The following is a 22,166-nucleotide window of genomic DNA, read 5'->3' as shown; positions in this document are numbered from 1 at the left end:
TTGTATTATTCGCCTACCTCCTCATGCCTTTTGCACACATTGTATATAGACTGCCCATTTTTTTCTACTGTGTTATTGACTTGCTAATTGTTTACTCCATGTGTAACTCTGTGTTGTCTGTTCACACTGCTATGCTTTATCTTGGCCAGGTCGCAGTTGCAAATGAGAACTTGTTCTCAACTAGCCTACCTGGTTAAATAAAGGTGAAATAAAAAATAAAAAAATAAAATTGGTGGAGTGCTGCAGAGATGGTTGTCCTTCTGGAAGGTTTACCCATCTCCACAGAGGAACTCTAGAGCTCTGTCAGAGGGACCATCGGGTTCTTGGTCACCTCCCTGACCAAGGTCCTTTCCCCCTGATTGTGTGGTCGAGCGGCCAGCTCTAGGAAGAGTCTTGGTGGTTCCAAACTTCTTCCATTTAAGAATGATGGAGGCCACTATGTTCTGGGGACCTTCAATGCTGCAGACATTTTTTTATACCCTTTCCCAGATCTGTACCTCGACACAATCCTTTCTCGGGGGTCTAGGGACAATTCCTTCGACCTCGTGGCTTTGTTTTTGCTCTGACATTCACTGTCAAATGTGGGATCTTATATAGACATGTGTGCCTTGCCTTTCCAAATTAATGTCCAATCAATTGAATTTCCCACAGGTAGACTCCATTCAAGTTGTAGAAATATCTCAAAGATGATCAATGGAAACAGGATGTACCTGAGCTCAATTTCGATTCTCATAGCAAAGGGTCTGAATACATTAGCAAAAATGTCTAAAAACCTGTTTTTCGCTTTGTAATTATGGGGTATTGTTTGTAGATTGCTGAGGAAATGTTTTACTTAATCCATTTTAGAAAATGTCAAGGGATGTGAATCCTTTCCGAAGGCACTGTATGCAAAACATTAGGAACACCCACTCCTTCCATGATGTAGACTGACCAGGTGAATCCAGGGCTGTGTTCGAATACCCATACCGTATACTACATACTTAATGAGTATATACTACATACTATTAGTTCATTTTAGTATACAGTAAGCGAACGGTATTGTTTCAGTTGAGCGTACTAGAGCTTCGCCTGTCTACTGGAAGTTGATGCTGTTGCTATGAAACCTCTTGCTAGCTTGTTAGCATATCAAATGACTAGCTAAATATTTTATGATTTTCGGTGTGTTTGTAAATTCAATCTGGTGTGGCAGAGTGCACTCTGGGTGTTCAAAATCCAGAACATTGTCAGATTGTCCGTTCGTAAATTTAGAGCGTTTCGCTCTCAGAGCATTCAATTGTAGTCAATCAGCCAAGTTAACTGGCTAACGTTGACTATATACTTCCAGAAACAAATGAGAAAACATCTCACTCTAACCATTTGACTTGCCCTAGCAGAGCTGGTTAGGCTGTTTTCATGTTATCCAGAGCGTTGGTGACTGTAACTGTGCCGCTGGCAAAAATGTAATAGCTTTTTTTTTTGGCCGAAGTTTACAGACACCGGCCATATTCAATGTGTGTTAAGCGTTTGTAAATTTATCAGTTATTCTGCGGGAGAGTCCTCTGAAATCTGAGTAGATATCCAGAATGAACCATTTCCATTTAAACACAAAATGACTATACCACTTAGCTAAGAATTGTGTGAATAATCAAGTCAATAAACGTTGGGAAGTTAGTTAGATAGCATATAGTTAATATACTGCCTGGCAAGTTCGATGTATTAGTAGCCAACTAATGTTAGGTAACTAGCTAACATACCGGTAGATGCTGCTGTAATGCTATGCGGTTCATAAGGATAGCATAGCTAACAAATTGTCAACCAACATAACATGCAATGTAACTTATTTGAAAGTCATTACTTTATTACATTGCTCAACATTTTCTTAACATTTGACATAATTAGTTAAAGCAATGAGTTTGTATCCGCTCTCGTTGGACTTCTTTGCTTCGGCTGCATATTTTCCGCCATTTTCTACAAATCTGAAAATGTTGTGAAGCCATGCCCATTTTCTGAAGAATTGCATTATGGTCCCTAAAAGCACTGAAATAGTGTCCACTGCTTGTATACTTCGTATTTTGGCGAATTTAGTTCGACATCCGTGAACTTTTGGCATACTAACTATATCTATGCTATGACCAATATACTCAATTCACGATATACTCAATTCAAGTCACATATAGTACGGTTAGTGCAGTTAGTATGAGTATTTGAACACAGCTCAGGTGAAAGCTATTATCTCTTATTGGCTTGTCTAGTTTAATAAAGGTTAAATATAATAAATACAAATGTAAATGATTGATGTCACCTGTTAAATTCACTTCAATCAGTGTAGATGAAGGGGGGAGACAGTTTAAAGAACGATTTTTAAGCCTTGAGACAATTGAGACATAGATTGTGTATGTGTGCCATTCAGAGGGTGAATGGGCAAGACAAAAGATGGAAGTGCCTTTGAACAGGGTATGGTAGTAGGTGCCAGGCGTACTGGTTTGAGTATGTCAAGAACTGGAACGCTGCTGGGTTTTTCACACTCAACAGTTTCCTGTGTGTATCAAGAATAGTCCACCACCCAAAGGACATCCAGCCAACTTGACACAACTGTGGAAGCATTGGAGTCAACATGAGCAGGAAGCATTGGAGTCAACATGGGCGGGAATCGTTGGAGTCAACATGGGCGGGAATCGTTGGAGTCAACATGGGCGGGAATCGTTGGAGTCAACATGGGCGGGAATCGTTGGAGTCAACATGGGCAGTAATCGTTGGAGTCAACATGGGCGGGAATCGTTGGAGTCAACATGGGCGGGAATCGTTGGAGTCAACATGGGCCAGCATCCCTGTGGAACGCGTTCACACCTTGTAGAGTCCATGCCTGATGAATTGAGGCTGTTCTGATGGCAAAAGGGGGTGGAACGTAATATTAGAAGAGTGTGTATGAATGTGACTTGAGGAACAATGTGTATTGTAAGGGATGCTGACATCTCATTAAACCCATCAGCTGTGTTCCTCCTCCTCATCATGGGGGGATGTACATTTACACTGCTAATGAGGAGAGTGCTTTGGAGGACAGACAGTCGGAAAATTGGTCAAACAGGCAGGCATGCAGGCAGGCAGAGATAGACAGAGAGGGAGCGAGAGAGAGAGAGTAGAGGAAGGTAGAGGGTTAGGAGGATAAGTGGGAAAGAGGAGGAATTTTATTTTACATGTCTCTTGGAGAGAGGGAAGGGAAAAGATGTTTGAGGGACTGGCAGGCAGTAGGCTTATTAACATTTGACTTGTTTAGGGAGGGATATTCCCCTCCCTCGCTGTATCTCCTCCTCCTGAACACAGCAGTACTCCCTCCCTCCCTGGCTGTATCTCCTCCTCCTGAACACAGCAGTACTCCCTCCCTCCCTGCCTGTATCTCCTCCTCCTGAACACAGCAGTATTCCCTCCCTCCCTGGCTGTATCTCCTCCTGAACACAGCAGTATTCCCTCCCTCCCTGCCTGTATCTCCTCCTCCTGAACACAGCAGTATTCCCTCCCTCCCTCGCTGTATCTCCTCCTCCTGAACACAGCAGTACTCCCTCCCTCCCTGGCTGTATCTCCTCCTCTTGAACACAGCAGTACTCCCTCCCTCCCTGGCTGTATCTCCTCCTCCTGAACACAGCAGTACTCCCTCCCTCCCTGGCTGTATCTCCTCCTCCTGAACACAGCAGTATTCCCCCCTCCCTGCCTGTATCTCCTCCTCCTGAACACAGCAGTATTCCCCCCTCCCTGCCTGTATCTCCTCCTCCTGAACACAGCAGTACTCCCTCCCTCCCTGCCTGTATCTCCTCCTCCTGAACACAGCAGTATCCCCTCCCTCCCTCCTTCCCTGCCTCTTTATATTCTTCATCATTACCCTTCTTCCACTTCCTTTACTCAGCAGACAGTGTCTCCTTCTGATTCAGGGGCTTTGGTTTCGAAAGCTATTTCAAGGACAAGAACAGTCAAAATGCATTATAATTTATAATGTATGAATTATACATTTACACCGTGACTCAGAGTTTCCTCATGTGATAATCCTCTTATATTACCATGCTGGTAAAAATCACCCCTCTCTCCCTATAATAGGCTATTACTGGGTTACTGGTACTCATTTAGCTAATGGTTCAATTATGTGGTGTCGCCCTGAAAGGGCAGGAAATGTGTCACGGACCCAGCTCTGCTTTGGTACAGTATCAACACCCCTTCAGTATATTGAGGGGAAGGATATAGCAGCGCCACTCTGTATTCTTGGAAATTATCAGTATGGATAAGGGGAGGTATGACACCTGCGGTGATGGTTTCTGGTGGCTTCATGCTGGATCTGACTGTATAATGAAGAGTTTAGCTAATAGAGTAGGTCCCTCCCTCTTCGTGTCTCCCTCTTGTACCTTGAAATTATCCAGGGCTTCTGTGAGGAAGGCTGAAGGCAGCGGAAAAGTGCACCCTACTCCCTCACCCTCCCCTGTTTGATATTCAGATCAGCCGCAGCCTTCCTTCGCTCCCTCAAGACTCCCTGACAGAGAGAGTCATGGGAGTACAGGTAAGGGCACACATCAGTACAGGCCAGGGTTATATATAAACCACAGCACCCCACCACCACCAGCTTTCTGCCTCTCAGGCACACTGTGCATCCCAAATGGCACCCTATTTCCTAGTGCACTACTTTTGACCAGCGCCTATCTACTATATAAGGAATAGGGTGCCATTTGGAATGCAAACAGCCTCACACCATCGTCATGTTCTATTCTCAGCAGCTGAAACACTTTTCAATAATAGATCTCCCCCTCTGTCTCCCAAATAGCACCCTATTCCCTTTACAGTGCACTTATCTTTACCACAACCCACTCTGGTCAAAAGTAGTGCACTATATAGGGACTAGGGTACTATTTGGGATGTAGACACTCCATCTTCCTATAGGGCTCCAGAATCACATCACATGACTGCATGCTGCAATCACAAATTAATATTTATTTCTCATAACATTCTTCGTTCTTGCATAAACATAATGCTGAAGCTACATTTTATTTCTGGGTGTTGTTCATGGGGCAGCAGCACGAGGCAACCTTCGTTTCCAAAGGTTAACGATGGGTACCGGCTGTGGCGCTTCGATTAATTGATCCATTATTAAGGCCTCTTTATAACATGTGCTGTTCCATCCAGACACATACAGTGCCTTTGGGAAGTGTTCAGACCCCTTGATGTTTTCCACATTTTGATGCGTTACAGCCTTATTCTAAAATGGATTGAAAAAAAGAGTAATCCTCAGCAATCTACACTCAATAGCCCATAATGACAAAGCGAAAACGGGTATTTAGATATTTTTAGCACATTCTTTGCTAATTTATTTACCGTTGAAGTTGGAAGATTACCTACACCTAGGTTGGAGTCATTAAAACTCATTTTTCAACCACTTCCCAAATGTCTTGTTAACAAACGATAGTTTTGGCAAATTGGTTACGACATCTTTGTGCATGACACAAGTAATTATTCCAACAATTGTTTACAGACAGATTATTTCACTGTATCACAATTCCAGTGGGTCAGAAGTTTACATACACTACGTTGACTGTGCCTTTAAACAGCTTGGAAAATTCCAGAAAAGGATGTCATGGCTTTAGAAGCTTCTGATAGGCTAATTGACATCATTTGAGTCATTTGGAGGTGTACATGTGGATGTATTTCAAGGCCTACCTTCAAACTCAGTGCCTCTTTGCTTGACATCAATTGAAAAATCCAAATAAATCAGCCAAGACCTCAGGAAAAAAAATTGTAGACCTCCACAAGTCTGGTTCATCCTTGGGAGCAGTTTCCAAATGCCTGAAGGTACCACGTTCATCTGTACAAACAATAGTAAGCAAGTATCAACACCATGGGACCACGCAGCCGTCATACTGCTCAGGAAGGAGACACATTCTGTCTCATAGAGATGAACATACTTTGGTGCAAAAAGTGCAAATCAATCCCAGAACAGCAGCAAAAGACCTTGTGAAGATGCTGGAGGAAACAGGTACAAAAGTATCTATATCCACAGTAAAACAAGTCCTATATCGACATAACCTGAAATGCCGCTCAGCAAGGAAGAAGCCACTGCTCCAAAACCGCTATAAAAAAGCCAGACTACAGTTTGCAACTGCACATGGGGACAAAGGTCGTACTTTTTGGAGAAATGTCCTCTGGTCTGATGAAACAAAAATAATGACCATCATTATGTTTGGAGGAAAAAGGGGGAGGCTTGCAAGCCGAAGAAAACCATCCCATCCGTGAAATACGGGGGTGGCAGCATCATCTTGTGGGGGTGCTTTGTGGCAAGAGGGACTGGTGCACTTCACAAAATAGATGACATCATAAGGACGGAAAATTATGTGGATACATTGAAGCAACATCTCAAGACATCAGTCAGGAAGTAAAAGTTTGGTCGCAAATGGGTCTTACAAATGGACAATGACGCCAAGCATACTTCCAAAGTTGTGGTAAAATGTCTTAAGGACAACAAAGTCAAGGTATTGGAGTGGCCATCACAAAGCCCTGACCTCAATCCCATTGAAAATTTGTGGGCAGAAATGAAAAAGAGTGCACGAGCAAGGATGCCTACAAACTTGACCCAGTTACACCAGCTCTGTTCGGAGGAATGGGCCAAAATTCACCCAACTTATTGTGGGAAGCTTGTGGAAGGCTACCCAAAACGTTTGACCCAAGTTAAACAATGTAATGGCAATGCTACCAAATACTAATTGAGTGTATGTAAACTTCTGACCCACTGAGAATGTGACGAAAAAAATAAAAGCTGAAATAAATCACTCTATTATTCTGACATTTCACATTCTTAAAATAAAGTGGTAATCCTAACTGACCTAAAACAGGGAATATTTACTGTGAAAAACTGAGTTTAAATGTTTTTGGCTAAGGTGTATGTAAACGTCCGACTTCCACTGTACATACTATAAATATTCTGACCCTTTGCTATGAGACTCGAATTGACTCGAAATCCATCATCCTTGAGATGTTTCTACAACTTAATCCACCGGTGGTAAATTCAATTGATTGGACATGATTTGGAAAGGCTCACACCTCTCTATATAAGGTTCCGCAGTTGACAATGCATGTCAGAGCAAAAACCAAGCCATGAAGTCAAAGAAATTTTCCGTAGAACTTTTAGAGACCGGATTTTGTCGAGGCACTGATCTGGGGTAGGTTAGAAAAAAATGTCTGCAGCATTGAAGGTCCTCAAGAACACAATGGCCTCCATCATTCTTAAATGGAAGAAGTTGGGAACCACCAAGACTCTTCCTAGAACTGGCCACCCAGCGAAACTGAGCAATCGGATGAAAGCGACCTTGGTCAGGTAGGTGTCCAAGATCCCGATGGTCACTCTGACAGAGCTCTAGAGTTCCTCTGTGGAGATGAGTAAACCTTCCAGAATGACAACCATCTCTCATTGTTTGGGTTGAACAATTAGTCTAGACTCACCCAGCCAATACATTACAGCCTGTGGCCTACAGTAAAAGTGAAAGTCAATCATCCTGATAATAACTAACACAGGCCCATTCCCCTACAGTCATTGGCCCATGCAGCTATGCCTGTCTGCTTGTGATGATGCTGCAGGTTCAGAATACGCTGACCTTGAATCATCACACTAACACACTAGTAACTAGGAGTGTGGTGGTATAATCCATGATTAGTATGACTACCGCCCAATGGCGGTCTGTGCCATTTAAGATGAGGCGTATGATACATTTTTTATGAGCATGGTCTTATTTCTATTGCAGCATATTAGATGACTCATTCATATTCCATTTACCCAGCTTAATGTAACATGGATAGGTTTAGGCTACTTACTACATGATACTTACATTTTCCCTATCATGAGGTTGCTACAACCTAGCCTATGAATCAAAGTTTACAATGTATGTGCAAAGAAATTTGAGTAATCAAGGTGACAGACATGGACATATTCAATAACCGCCTTGCACAATATTGCCTGCATCTAGCTGATTTAGGGTGTAATCATTAGTCCAACAGTTGCAAACAAATTTCTATTGGACAAATTCAGGAATGTTAATCTCCGTTTCTTTCCGTTGGCTTCCTTTTAAGAAACGTTTTTCAACAGAATCGGTGGAATGAATACACCCCTGATCACATGGAAACACAGTTCACTTTCATAGCAGCCAGATTATTGTAAAATTCCTTCTCGCATCTACTCTCTCTCTTCCTCTCACCTTTTCGCTTCGCTTGTAGACTTCAGTGCACAACACGTCAGTTGTCTGTGTCCAGGCATTAAAACTTTTCCAAGCCAAACCTTCATATCATAACCACCACACACAGCCTACATCATTGTCACCATATTAGCTGGCGTCAAGTCAACATAGCTACTAGAACTAACGCGTTAGTAAACCCGCTACAATTATGCAGTACAGTGTACAGTTTGCAAGCAGTTTAGCAATTTTACCGGCGGACCCTGGTGGCAATAAATTAATTAAACGTAAAGCTTACCTTGACTTGGAAGAGCTCCAGTGTTGGATAGCCATAGTGAGCTAGGTAACATACTGTAGCATCCCTCTCTGTTTGAGTAGGCTAAACTAGCTAGCTAGCTGCATTTGCTAGCTAGGTGAAAGTTTTAAAAATCTCTCTTTCTCTTGCTTCTGCTTCATTTTTGAAGAATTGTATTTGTTAAAAACTGTTCCACTATTTTTTTTCTCTCTCTCTCTCTCTCTCTCTCTCTCTCTCTCTGAGTCAACTACTCACAACATTTTATGCACTGCAGTGCCATATAGTTGTAGCTTATGCTTTCAGTACTAAAATTAATTCTCTGATCCTTTGATTGGGTGGACAACATGTCAGTTCATGCTGCAATAGCTCTGATAGGTTGGAGGACGTCCTCCGGAAGTTGTAATAATTACTTTGAAGTCTATGGAAGGGAGGTGAGAACCACGAGCCTCCTAGGTTTTGTATTGAAGTCAATGTACCCAGAGGAGGATGGGAACTAGTTGTCCTCCGGCTACACCATGGAGCTACCCTACCATGGAGCTACCCTGCTTTTGAGGCTACTGTAGACCTTAATTCAAAACAGTGTGTTTTAATCAATTATTTGGTGACGTGAATATATTTAGTGTAGTTTTAACTCAAATTATAATCATATCAAATTGTATTTGTCACATACACATGGTTAGCAGATGTTAATGCAAGTGTAGCGAAATGCTTGTGCTTCTAGTTCCGAGAATGCAGTAATAACCAACGAGTAATCTAACCTAACAATTTCACAACAACTACCTTATAAACACACAAGTGTAAAGGGATGAAGAATATGTACATAAAGATATATGAATGAGTGATGGTACAGAACGGCATAGGCAAGATGCAGTAGATGGTATCGAGTACAGTATATACATATGATATGAGTAATGTAGGGTATGAAAACATATAAAAGTGAAATTGTTTAAAGTGGCTAGTGAAAAATGTATTACATAAAGATGGCAAGATGCAGTAGATGATATAGAGTACAGTATATACATATGAGATTAGTAATGTAGGGTCTGTAAACATTATATTAAGTGGCATTGTTTAAAGTGGCTAGTGATACATTTTTTACATCAATTTTTCCATTATTAAAGTGGCTGGAATTGAGTCAGTATGTTGGCAACAGCCACTCAATGTTATTGGTGGCTGTTTAAGAGTCTGATGGCCTTGAGATAGAAGCTGTTTTTCATTCTCTTGGTCCCTGCTTTCATGCACCTGTACTGACCTCGTCTTCTGGATGATAGCAGGGTGTACAGGCAGTGGCTTGGGTAGTTGTTGTCCTTGATGATCTTTATGGCCTTCCTGTGACATCGGGTGGTGTAGGTGTCCTGGAGGGCAGGTAGTTTTCTCACGGTGATGCATTGTGCAGACCTCTCTATCCTCTGGAGAGCCTTACGGTTGTGGGCGGAGCAGTTGCTCTCGACAGTGCATCTGTAAAAGTTTGTGAGTGCTTTTGGTGACAAGCCAAATTTCTTCAGCCTCGCTGTCTGTGTGGGAGGACCAATTCAGTTTGTCCGTGATGTGTACGCAGAGGAACTTAAAACTTACTACCCTCTCCACTACTGTCCCGTTGATGTGGATAGGGGGGTGCTCCCTCTGCTGTTTCCTGAAGTCCACGATCATCTCCTTTGTTTTGTTGACGTTGAGTGTGAGGTTATTTTCCTGACACCACACTCCGAGGGCCCTCACCTCCTCTCTGTAGGCCGTTTCGTAGTTGTTGTTAATCAAGCCTACCACTGTCGTCTGCAAACTTGATGATTGAGTTGGAGGCGTGCATGGCCACGCAGTCGTGGGTGAACAGGGAGTACAGGAGAGGGCTCAGAACGCACCCTTGTGGGGCCCCAGTGTTGAGGATCAGAGGGGTGGAGATGTTGTTACCTACCCTCACCAACTGGGGACGGCCCGTCATGAAGTCCAGTACCCAGTTGCACAGGGCGGGGTCGAGACTCAGGGTCTCGAGCTTGATGACGAGTTTGGAGGGTACTATGGTGTTAAATGCTGAGTTGTAGTCGATAAACAGCATTCTCACATAGGTATTCCTCTTGTCCAGATGGGTTAGGGCAGTGTGCATTGTGGTTGCGATTGCGATTGCGTCGTCTGTGGACCTTTTGGGGTGGTAAGCAAATTGGAGTGGGTCTAGGGTGTCAGGTAGGGTGGAGGTGATATGGTCCTTGACTAGTCTCTCAAAGGACTTCATGATGACGGAAGTGAGTGCTACGGGGCGGTAGTTGTTTAGCTCAGTTACCTTAGCTTTTTTGGGAACAGGAACAATGGTGGCCCTCTTGAAGCATGTGCGAACAGCAGACTGGGATAAGGATTGATTGAATATGTCCATAAACACACCAGCCAGCTGGTCTGCGCATGCTCTGAGGACGTGGCTGGGGATGCCGTCTGGGCCTGCCGCCTTGCGAGGCTTAACACATTTAAATGTTTTACTCACGTCGGCTGCAGTGAAGGGTAGGTTTTGGTAGCGGGCCATGTCAGTGGCACTGTATTGACCTCAAAGCGAGCAAAGAAGTTGTTTAGTCTGTCTGGGAGCAAGACATCCTGGACCGCAACGGGGCTGGTTTTCTTTTTGTAATCCTTGATTGACTGTAGACCCTGCCACATACCTCGTGCCTGAGCCGTTGAATTGCGACTCTACTTTGTCTCTATACTGACGCTTGGCTTGTTTGATTGCCTTGCAGAGGGAATAGCTACACTGTTTGTATTCGGTCATGTTTCCGGTCACCTTGCCCTGGTTAAAAGCAGCGGTTCGCGCTTTGTTTTGTGCGAATGCTGTCATCAATCCACGTTTTCTGGTTTGGGAATGTTTTAATAGGTGCTGTGGGTACGACATCACCGATGCACTTGCTAATAAACTCGCTCATCGAATCAGCGTATTCGTCACTGTTGTTGTTTGACGCAATGCGGAACATATCCCAATCCACGTGATCGAAGCAATCTTGAAGCGTGGAATCAGATTGGTCGGACCAGCATTGAACAGACCTGAGCGCGGGAGCTTCCTGTTTTAGTTTCTGTCTGTAGGCTGGAAGCAACAAAATGGAGTCGTGGTCAGCTTTTCCGAAAGGAGGGCGGGGGAGGGCCTTATCTGCATTGTGGAAGTTAGAATAACAATAATCCAGGGTTTTACCAGCCCTAGTAGCACAATCGATATGCTGATAGAATTTAGGGAGTCTTGTTTTCAGATTAGCCTTGTTAAAATCCCCAGCTACAATGAATGCAGCGGAATATGTGGTTTCCAGTTTACATAGAGTCAAATAAAGTCCGTTCAGGGCCATCGATGCTTGGGGGGGAATATATGCGGCTGTGAATTCTCTTGGTAGATAATGCGGTCGACATTTGATTGTGAGGAATTCTAAGTCAGGTGAACAGAAGGACTTGAGTTCCTGTATGTTGTTATGATCACACCACGTCAGAAGACCGCTTCGTCTGCCCCTTTTACGGCGTCGTTGTTTTGGTCGCCGGCTGGGATCCGATCCATTGTCCTGGGTGGTGGGCAAAACACAGGATCCGCTTCGGGAAAGTCGTATTCCTGGTCTTTATGATGGTGAGTTGACGTTGCTTTTATATCCAGTAGTTCCTCCCGACTGTATGTAATAAAACCTCAAATTTCCTGGGGTACCAATGTAAGGGAACCTTTTAATTGTTTCACTATTTTTATTTTTATGAAATTCACTGAGGATGGGCTTCCCTTTCATCCTCTGAGGAGCCTCCACTGCTACTGCCTTGTCTACTATTGCTACTACCACTACCATAGATCCTATATCTATTGTATGTATACATTATGGACTACTTTTACATCCCTTTACTATATGACCTGCAATTTAGGACAATGATTTAAAAAATGCATGCAAACATGCTGGCTGTATGCTTTAGGCAGGCAGGGGGTTAACTGCATACATATGTTGTATCTGTAATACTGAGCCAGTGATATCTAATATATAATATAATATATGCCATTTAGCTGACGCTTTTATCCAAAGCGACTTACAGTCATGTGTGCATACATTCTACGTATGGGTCTCTGATCCATTCATGTTCTGTTACAAGTACAGAACAGCACAGTACACTACAGAACAGTACAGTAAGCTACAACCATAGAGGTCAGTTCATGTAGAGATATAGAGATATCTGGAGGGAGGCCAGTTCATAGCTCATCTGTTATAGAGATCACAGGGTGAATTTTAAAAAATGATTTAAATTAAAATGTCCAATTTAAAGAGGTTTCATTTTTTCTTTACCATTACATTTTGGCATCACTGTCATTTGAGGTTACACATGGTTGGGTAATGCATATACTTAGTCTTACTTTGAGTTCAGCACCATGGATAGCTCCCTCTTTGTTTCCTGTAGCTGCAAGTGTTTTCAATACTACTAACAACTACACAAGCATCTCACAGTGACACGCATCTCTAACACTACACGCATACTCACACACAGCCCCTATATAGGCATTTAAAAATGGATTCTATGTCTTTCTCGCTCTCCTCAGCGCTTCAACTTTGTGTCTCTGCCCACGGACGTTCTGGAGATCGAGGTGAAAGATAAGTTTGCCAAGAGTCGTCCCATCATCAAACGTTTCCTGGGCAAGCTGTCCATGCCTGTGCAGAGGCTACTGGAGAAGCATGCAATTGGGTATGGCTCAGGAATAAACAGGACGCTCATAGGATTATCAGGATAATCAAATGCTTACAAGAGCCCTCTAATTCAGGGCAAACACCAAAATGTGTGTGGGGGGGGGGTTGAATCATAAAGTAACACGTCTCCCTCTTGAATCCCCCCTATGTTCACCCCCTCTCTTTATCTCTCACCTCTCCGCTCTCCCTCCCCTCTTTCTTTCCTCCTCCATAGTGACCGTGTGGTTAGCTACACACTGGGCCGAAGGCTGCCGACGGAACATGTCAGTGGACAGCTGCAGTTCAGATTTGAGATCACTTCCTCCATTCATCCAGGTTCCTTTTTCTCGCACACATATCATCTCACACACGTCCAGACCTGGGTTCAAATAGTACTAGTTTTCCTTCAAACACTTTATCTGCACTTGATCAAACTTGCCTGGCGTAATGGAGCTCAGGGAATAGTCCCACAGTTACAAACCCCACCCATCTGGTTCTCTCAGTAGGCTCAATCAAAACTCAAAGTTATTTAACAGAAACATATAGTATTTGAACCCAGGTTTGTTCACATCCTGTTTGTCTTCTTCCTCTCATTTAGGTTCAATTAGTCTGTTTCTTAATACAAAGGTAGGACAATTAGAATATATAATATCTACTGTATGTCTGTAAATATCAACTGTCATATCTAGGTTTTGACAGGCAGATATTAAGCATTGATTATTCTGGTATTGTCATGTGCCATATTGTCATGCTGCTTCGGTCTATACAATATTTTATATTTATTGACATACCATAGCAGAAACAGAATAGTCTATTAAGAGTTAAAAGAGTGTGAGTTAATGTGGATATGCCCCACTGTGTCGTAGCCAGGCCCCTGACTGTGAGGTAATGAGCTCTGTTCTCCCCCTGCAGATGATGAGGACATGTCTCTCAGCACGGAGCCTGAGTGTACCGCTGTGCAGGAGAACCAAGGGGAAGGCCAGTCTTCCCAGGCCCAAGGCCAGGCAGAGGACACCATGAGCCTGGATCCGGGGGCTCCTGAACTCCCCATGGATGAGGAGGAATATACTGGAGCTCCAGAACTCCCTATTGGAGGGGATACAGATACTGACACTCCTATGGAGGGGGATCCAGCAAGGCCTTCGAGTTCAAAGCAGCCCACAGATGGAGATGGAGACTCAGGGCCTGGCTGTTCCAGAGCAGAAGCCCTAAAAACAGAACCAAGCGAACCAGAAGTCCATGGTGCCCACGGGGAGGCGGTTGTGGCTGTAGCTGTTTCTGCAGAGAAGCTACCCACGGTAGAGGAGAACAGTGAGGAAGGGGACCAGCAGACCCCCACTAGTCCTCAGCCTGCTGTCCCAGAGGAGCAGAGGGCTATTGGGCAGGAGGCTGAGTGGGCAGAGGGGGTGGAAAGTGCCCCAGTAGAGGGTCAGTTCAGCTCTGCTGTAGTGCAGGACATGGAGAGTGCAGCCTTTGGAGCCTCTCGAGGGCCAGCAGAACAGCAGGCAGTGGGGCAGGAAGAGGGAGACGAGGACTCCTGCTCCCTGCGCGTCAGGACCACCCCTAGACGTAAGAACCGGCCCTGCTCCCTGCCTGTGTCCGAGCTGGAGACAGTCATCGCCTCGGCTTGCGGGGAGCCTGAAACCCCTCGCTCACACTACATCCGCATCCACCACCTCCTCCACAGCTTGCCCTCTGCCCAGCCAGAAACCCAGGAAGACGGGGAGGGAGAGCAGGCTGAGGCTGAGATGGAGTCCGACTTGGACCCAGATCCAGACCCAGACCCAGGCCCTGACCAGCTAAGCCCCAGGGACCAGGATGGCTCAGAAGAGGATGAGAAGGCCGAGCCCCTGACCCCTGGCCCAAGGAGGACCCTGCCCCGCAGCCTGTCCATTGAGCGTCTGTCCGACCTGGCCCTGTTGCTGGACAGCAAGGGCCGCCACCCCCAGGGCCAGGTCAGGGGTCACCAGAGAGTGTCCGACGAGGATGACATGGAGCCCTGCTGTAGTAGCTCATGCTACGAGGGCCGAGTAGGCCACACCCGGGCACCTCTACTGGCTGCAAGCAGGACATCTGAGGGGAGCAGTGCTTTCTCCTCCCAAGAGGATGAGGACATGGAGGTGAGCGGGGCAGAGAGCAGGGAGCCAGGGGATGGCATGCCCCAATGGCAAGAGGCCCCATCCACGCAGGTCCAGAGCCCCCAGAGCTTCATGGGAAATGGAGAGTCACCCGTGGCTGGGCCCAGTGGGAGGATAGGACGTGAGTTGAGTTCCTCACTGAATACTAACTTGAGATATGGAGATGTAGTTTGGATAACTTAGGGTAGACTGACCTGTTTTTGTCGTCCCATAGGTGATTGTCCCTTACCTTCCAGTCATCCTCCAGTTAGCCAGCTTCCTGCTCTGCGTCCTGATTCTCATCACTACCCCACCATCGATGAACCACTGCCACCAAGTAAGCATTTGGTATAAATGTTGTCTGAGTCAAATCATGCATATTTCTTGTTGATAAACAAGGAATATGCACGAGGAATGGGAGAAGGTCTCTAGAGATCTGAGATCCAGAGGTCTGGAGAATCGAGGAGGGGATGGGGTCAAGCGCGCTGGTTGTCGGGCGGCCAGATCTCACTAGTTGCATGATGTCATCCAGAGAGAGAGAGGGGAGAAAGAGTTCATGGTGTAGGGTAGTTCTGTGTGACCAGTGGACTCAATAGGGTAGCAGATGTTGCCACCCTTTTTTTCAAAGTGGAGACAAAGTCGTCCACAGAGAGGGCGGAGGGAGGGGGAGGGATGGAGGATTAAGAAGGGAGGAGAAGGTGGAAAAGAGTTCCCTAGGGTTAGAGGTAGAAGCTTGAAATGTTGAGTGGTAGAAAGTGGCTTTAGCAGTGGATACAGAGGAAGAGAAGGTAGAGAGGAGGGAGTGAAAGGATGATAGGTCCTGCGACAGCGCATAACCATCTAGGTAGCGGCTGAGTGTTTAGGGTTGGAGGAAAGGGAGAAAAGGAAACAAAGTAGTGATCAGAGAATGGGGGGGGTGTTGGAGTGAGATTAGAAGACGAGCAGCCTCTAGTAAAGATGAGGTCAAGTGTATTGCCTTCCTGGTGAGTTGGAGAGGATTGGGAAATGGTGAGGTCAAAAGAGGCAAAGAGGAAGGAGAGAGTTGGAAAGAAATTAATCGAAGGCAGACGCCATCGTCAGGAAATTAGCTTATCAAGGTGTCAAGCTCATTGAGGAACTTTCCAAGGGCACCTGTTGGGCGATAGATGACAATAATGTTAAGCTTGAGTGGATAAGTTTAAGTGAATCACGGGATTCAAATGAGGAGATGGACAGGTGAGAGAGGGAGGAAAGAGAAAAGAGAGAATTCCCACTTAGGAGAAATGGGAAAACCTGTGCCACCACAATGATGACCAGATGCTCTCGGACTATGAGGGAAAACATAGTCAGATGAAGAAAGAGCATCTGTGGTGTTCTCTGGGGTGATCCATGTCTCCGTCAGGGCCAAAACGTCAAAGGACTGAATGGCAGCGTAGGCCGAGATGAACTTGTCATTCTTTACCGCAGATGGGCAGTTTCAAATGCTGCCAGCGACCCAGAATTCCACATGGGTTGTGCGTGCAGGGTACACTAAATTAGAAGGGTTGCAGCCAAAGTGTGGAGAGCATCTGTAAAGCCTTCAGGGAGAGGTGTGAACAGGTATAGAAAACACACACATAGTTGACAAAGATACAAAAAAAAGAAATGGGATGATCTGTAAATAGCTGGGTAAGATACTCAAGCGAGAGAGTGGTGTGGAGCCCTCCTTGAATAACTCTGCAGAACAGTCTTTGTTTTGGCGACGGTCTTAGTTTCACAACAAAACTGCCACTGACATGACTGTCACTTACAGTTGTCACTGAGAAATCAGGGGAAACGGAAGAACTAACAGTAATTGTTAATTGCCTAGCAGAGGTGGAGAGCACACCTCCCTGTAGTAATTGCTGATTGCCTAGAAGAGGTGACATCACTCCCCGTCCAATAGAGCCACTGATTACCAAAACAATTTACAAATTGCCCTTCCCTTTGATCCTGGTTGATGTGTCACAACTATCTTTAAATTATGAGCAGTCAGCAGTTCACACACCAAGTAGGCCACTGGGAAGACATGTAGCACTTAAAGTAGATGGCCCGAGCTAGCAAAAAGATAGTACTAGACCACAACAGATAAAGACTAAATAAATTATACTTACCACTCCTGGAGATATCAGGAGTCCTCTAGCTACAGAATGAAGCACTCTGAGATTGAGCCTGAGAAGCTGGGGAAATACATTCAGAAAATAAATGAAACCACTCCTCCTCCGATACAGCCACTGATTACAAAAACAAGTCACAAATTGCTCTGCTAAGGAGAGCATGAGAACACAGTCGTCCAGAACAGCTGGTGCTCTCTTGCATAGTTCAGTGTCGCTTGCCTCGATGCGAGCATATCAATCAAATGTATTTATAAAGCCCTTTTTACATCAGCAGATGTCACAAAGTGCTTATACAGAAACCCAGCCTAAAACCCCCAAAAGCAAGCAATGCAGATGTAGAAGGAACCTAGGACGAAACCTAGAGAGGAACCAGGCTCTGACGGTTGTCCAGTCCTCTTCTGGCTGTCCCGATGGAGATTATAAGAGTACAAGGCTAGATTGTTTTTCAAGATGTTAAAACATTCATAAATGTCCAGCAGGGTCAAATAATAATCATAGTGGTTATAGAAGGGATTTAGCTCATCTGATAGGCTTGTGTCACTGGGCAGCTCACGGCAGGGTTTCCCAGTGATAGTTTGCAAGCCTTGCCACATCTAACGTGTGTCAGAGCCATTGTAGTAGGATTCAATCTTAGTCCTGTACTGATATTTGAGGGTTTAATGGCTTGTCAAAGATCGTAGCAGGATTTCTTATAAGTGTCTGGATTAGTTTCCCGCTCCTTGAAAGCGGCAGCTCTAGACTTTAGCTCAGTGGGGATGTTGCATGTACTCTGTTGCTTCTGGTTGGGACATGTACAGTACCAGTCAAAAGTTTGGACACACCTAGTCATTTCAGGGTTTATCTTTATTTTTACTATTTTCTACATTGCAAAATAATAGTGAAGACATCAAAACTATTACATAACACATGGAATCATGTATCATGTATTAACCAAATCAAAATATATTTTATGTTTGAGGTTCTTCAAAGTAGCCACCCTTTGCCTTGATGACAGCTTTGCACACTGTTGGCATTCTCTCAACCAGCTTTGAGGTAGTCACCTGGAATGCATGTCAATTAACAAGTGTACCTTAAAAAGAAAGGAGGACAAAGGCACTCTTCATATAATTAATTAAAATGCCTGTATTTGTATTGCATGTTCAATAGAAACAAAGTTGTAATAATCTGACATGTTTCAGCTGCATGGCCATCGTCAGTGGGTACAAAGAAATAATACAATGTCCTCTTTTGAACAGCTTTTCCAATTAGCCCTAATTTGAAGAGGGACTGGTTGCAAAATTGATTGGACACACCTAGTAAGCAATATTATACGCATTAAAAAGTTAAATACTGTAGCTATGTTATCAAAAAATTCAACTCCAAGCTAGAAGTATCAGAACGCCTAGAAAGGTAGTTCTAACCTTAAATATGACTAGGAGAAGTGTCAAGAACAAGAAAGCAATATATTCCATAGTACACTAGAACACAGCAAACATGAACAACAACAGTCTAAACATAGCTGAGGGAAATTGAGCTAAATGTCCACTAGATGACAACAAATGGACCTATCACTACCCTACAGGAAGGTTGAGAAATCCATATCTTCATTTAAACCAGGGTACTTAGTGGCCTGTAGTTTGTAAATCCATATCTTCGTTTAAACCAGGGTACTTAGTGGCCTGTAGTTTGTAAATCCATATCTTCGTTTAAACCAGGGTACTTAGTGGCCTGTAGTTTGTAAATCCATATCTTCATTTAAACCAGGGTACTTAGTGGCCTGTAGTTTGTAAATCCATATCTTCATTTAAACCAGGGTACTTAGTGGCCTGTAGTTTGTAAATCCATATCTTCATTTAAACCAGGGTACTTAGTGGCCTGTAGTTGGTTAATCCATATCTTCATTTAAACCAGGGTACTTAGTGGCCTGTAGTTTGTAAATCTAAAAACTTTCCCTTTGGTTTAACTGTTTAACTGTCAAATTGAGGCAGGAACATGATCAATACCCATAGCTTGTAGGGGGCAGGGTTGCCATGGTGTAAGGACTTGTAGTGCCTTGCCATGGGGTAATCTTCATTGCCTACCCGTATGGCATACTTGTGTTCCACTAAGCAGTCTTGAAGGCGTCTCTTTGTCCGTCCAATGTAGAACATCTTGCACTGTGGACATTCCAATCTATAGATGACATGAGTGGTTTTACAGTTAATGAAATGCTTGACGTAATACACCATTTTAGAAGCTGTGTCAACAAAATACTTCTTCTGTACAATATTACTGCAATTGTTGCTCTGGTTACATTGAAATGTTTTTTTGAGAGTCACCAGGAAGATAACTGTGGACTAATGTGTCATTTAGGGTCGGACATCTCTTAAAGCTTATGACGTGGCTCAGGGAAGACTTGGCGTTGTAGCATATCACTTTGGATGATTCCCTAATTATTTTCAATTATTCTTTTAATGTTCTCTGCTTCAGTGTTGTATTTTGTAACAGCATACACTCTACTCTCTCTGATGTATCACGAGGCACTCACCTTCGCAACAAGTTCTCTCTGTCAAGTATTCCAGCCCTTATACCTGCATTTTTCGGGACCTGAACGCTGTTGCCCCGATTCAAGAGGCGATTCTCCAATTCAGCAGATTTGACACTGTAGTCTGTTTCCTAATCTTCTGTATACACTCGTGGCCAAAGGGTTTAGAGAATGACACAAATATTAATTTTCACAAAGTCTGCTGCCTCAGTGTCTTTAGATATTTTTGTCTGATGTTACTATGGAATACTGAAATATAATTACAAGCATTTCACAAGTATCAAAGGCTTTTATTAACAATTACATGAAGTTGATGCAGAGTCAAAATTTGCAGTGTTGACCCTTCTTTTTCAAGACCTCTGTAATCTGCCCTGGCATGCTGTCAATTAACTTCTGGTTCACATCCTGAATGATGGCAGCCCATTCTTGCATAATCAATGCTTGGAGTTGGTCAGAAGTTGTGGGTTTTTGTTTGTCCACCCGCCTCTTGAGGATTGACCACAAGTTCTCAATGGGACTAAGGTCTCGGGAGTTTCCTGGCCATGGACCCGAAATAAATGAAATCAAATGTATTTATATAGCCCTTCGTACATCAGCTGATATCTCAAAGTGCTTGCTGTACAGAAACCCAGTCTAAAACCCCAAACAGCAAGCAATGCAGGTGTAGAAGCACGGTGGCTAGGAAAAACTCCCTAGAAAAGGCCAAAACCTGGGAAGAAACCTAGAGAGGAACCAGGCTATGAGGTGTGCAGTCCTCTTCTGGCTGTGCCGGGTGGAGATTATAACAGAACATGGCCAAGATGCTCAAATGTTCATAAATGACCAGCATGGTCAAATAATAATAATCACAGTAGTTGTCGAGGGTGCAGCAAGTCAGCACCTCAGGAGTAAATGTCAGTTGGCTTTTCATAGCCGATCATGAAGAGTATCTCTACCACTCCTGCTGTCTCTACAGAGATGAAAACAGCAGGTCTGGGACAGGTAGTACGTCCGGTGAACAGGTCAGGATTCCATAGCCGCAGGCAGAACAGTTGAAACTGGAGCAGCAGCACGGCCAGGTGGACTGGGGACAGCAAGGAATCATCATGCCAGGTAGTCCTGAGGCATGGTCCTAGGGCTCAGGTCCTCCGAGAGAGAGAAAAAAAGAGAGAATTAGAGAGAGCATACTTAAATTCACACAGGACACCGGATAAGACAGGAGAAGTACTCCAGCTATAACAAACTGACCCAAGTCCCCCGACACATAAACTACTGCAGCATAAATACTGGAGGCTGAGACAGGAGGGGTCAGGAGACACTGTGGCCCCATCCGATGATACCCCCGGACAGGGCCAAACAGGAAGGATATAACCCCACCCACTTTGCCAAAGCACGGCCCCCACACCACTAGAGGGATATCTTCAACCACCCACTCTCCGCAATGGCACAACCCAAGGGGGGGCGCCAACCCAGACAGGAAGATCACGTCAGTGACTCAAGCCACTCAAGTGACGCACCCCTCCAAGGGACGGAAAGACCTCAAATATCAATGTTTTGTTCCCCGAGCCACTTAGTTATCACTTTTGCCTTATGGCATGGTGCTCCATCATGCTGGAAAAGGCATTGTTCGTCAGCAAACTGTTCCTGGATGGTTGGGAGAAGTTGATCTCGGAGGATGTGTTGGTACCATTCTTTATTCATGGCTGTGTTCTTAGGCAAAATTGTGAGTGAGCCCACTCCCTTGGCTGAGAAGCAACCCCACACATGAATGGTCTCAGGATGCCTTACTGTTGGCATGACACAGGACTGATGGTAGCGCTCACCTTTTCTTGCCCGGACAAGCTTTTTTCCGGATGCCCCAAACAATCGGAAAGGGGATTCATCAGAGAAAATTACTTTACCCCAGTCCTCAGCAGTCCAATCCCTGTAGCTTTTGCAGAATATTAGTTTGTCCTTGATGTTTTTCCTGGAGAGAAGTGGCTTCTTTGATGCCCTTCTTGACACCAGGCCATTCTCCAAAAGTCTACGCCTCACTGTGCGTGCAGATGCACTCACACCTGCCTGCTGCCATTCATGAGTAAGTTCTGTACTAGTGGAGCCCCGATCCCGTATCTGAATCAACTTTAGGAGACGGTCCTGGTGCTTGGTGGACTTTCTTGGGCGTCTTGAAGACTTCTTCACAACAATTGAACCGCTCTCCTTGAAGTTCTTGATGATCAGATAAATGGTTAATTTAGGTGCAATCTTACTGGCAGTAATATCCTTGCCTGTGAAGCCCTTTTTGTGCAAAGCAATGATGACGGCATGTGTTTCCTTGCAGGTGACCATATTTTACAGAGGA

General features: G+C 44.6%; 1 protein-coding gene across 1 annotated transcript in view; it reads left to right on the top strand.

Annotated features, from left to right (window-relative positions):
* The window catches only part of hecw1b (HECT, C2 and WW domain containing E3 ubiquitin protein ligase 1b), a 65,783-nt gene that overhangs the window by 21,294 nt on the left and 22,323 nt on the right, over positions 1-22,166 (top strand). The window contains exons 7-10 of the mRNA XM_052476913.1: positions 12,989-13,131; positions 13,348-13,448; positions 14,025-15,371; positions 15,465-15,566. Of these exons, the coding sequence (XP_052332873.1) occupies positions 12,989-13,131; positions 13,348-13,448; positions 14,025-15,371; positions 15,465-15,566 (1,693 nt within the window). The remainder of the gene's footprint in view (positions 1-12,988; positions 13,132-13,347; positions 13,449-14,024; positions 15,372-15,464; positions 15,567-22,166) is intronic.

Source organism: Oncorhynchus keta, chromosome 23 (genome assembly GCF_023373465.1).
Source record: "Oncorhynchus keta strain PuntledgeMale-10-30-2019 chromosome 23, Oket_V2, whole genome shotgun sequence".
NCBI classification, from domain to species: Eukaryota; Metazoa; Chordata; class Actinopteri; order Salmoniformes; family Salmonidae; genus Oncorhynchus; species Oncorhynchus keta.
The sequence above is the reverse complement of the archived record's forward strand: the minus strand, read 5'-3'. Positions and strand labels throughout refer to the sequence as shown.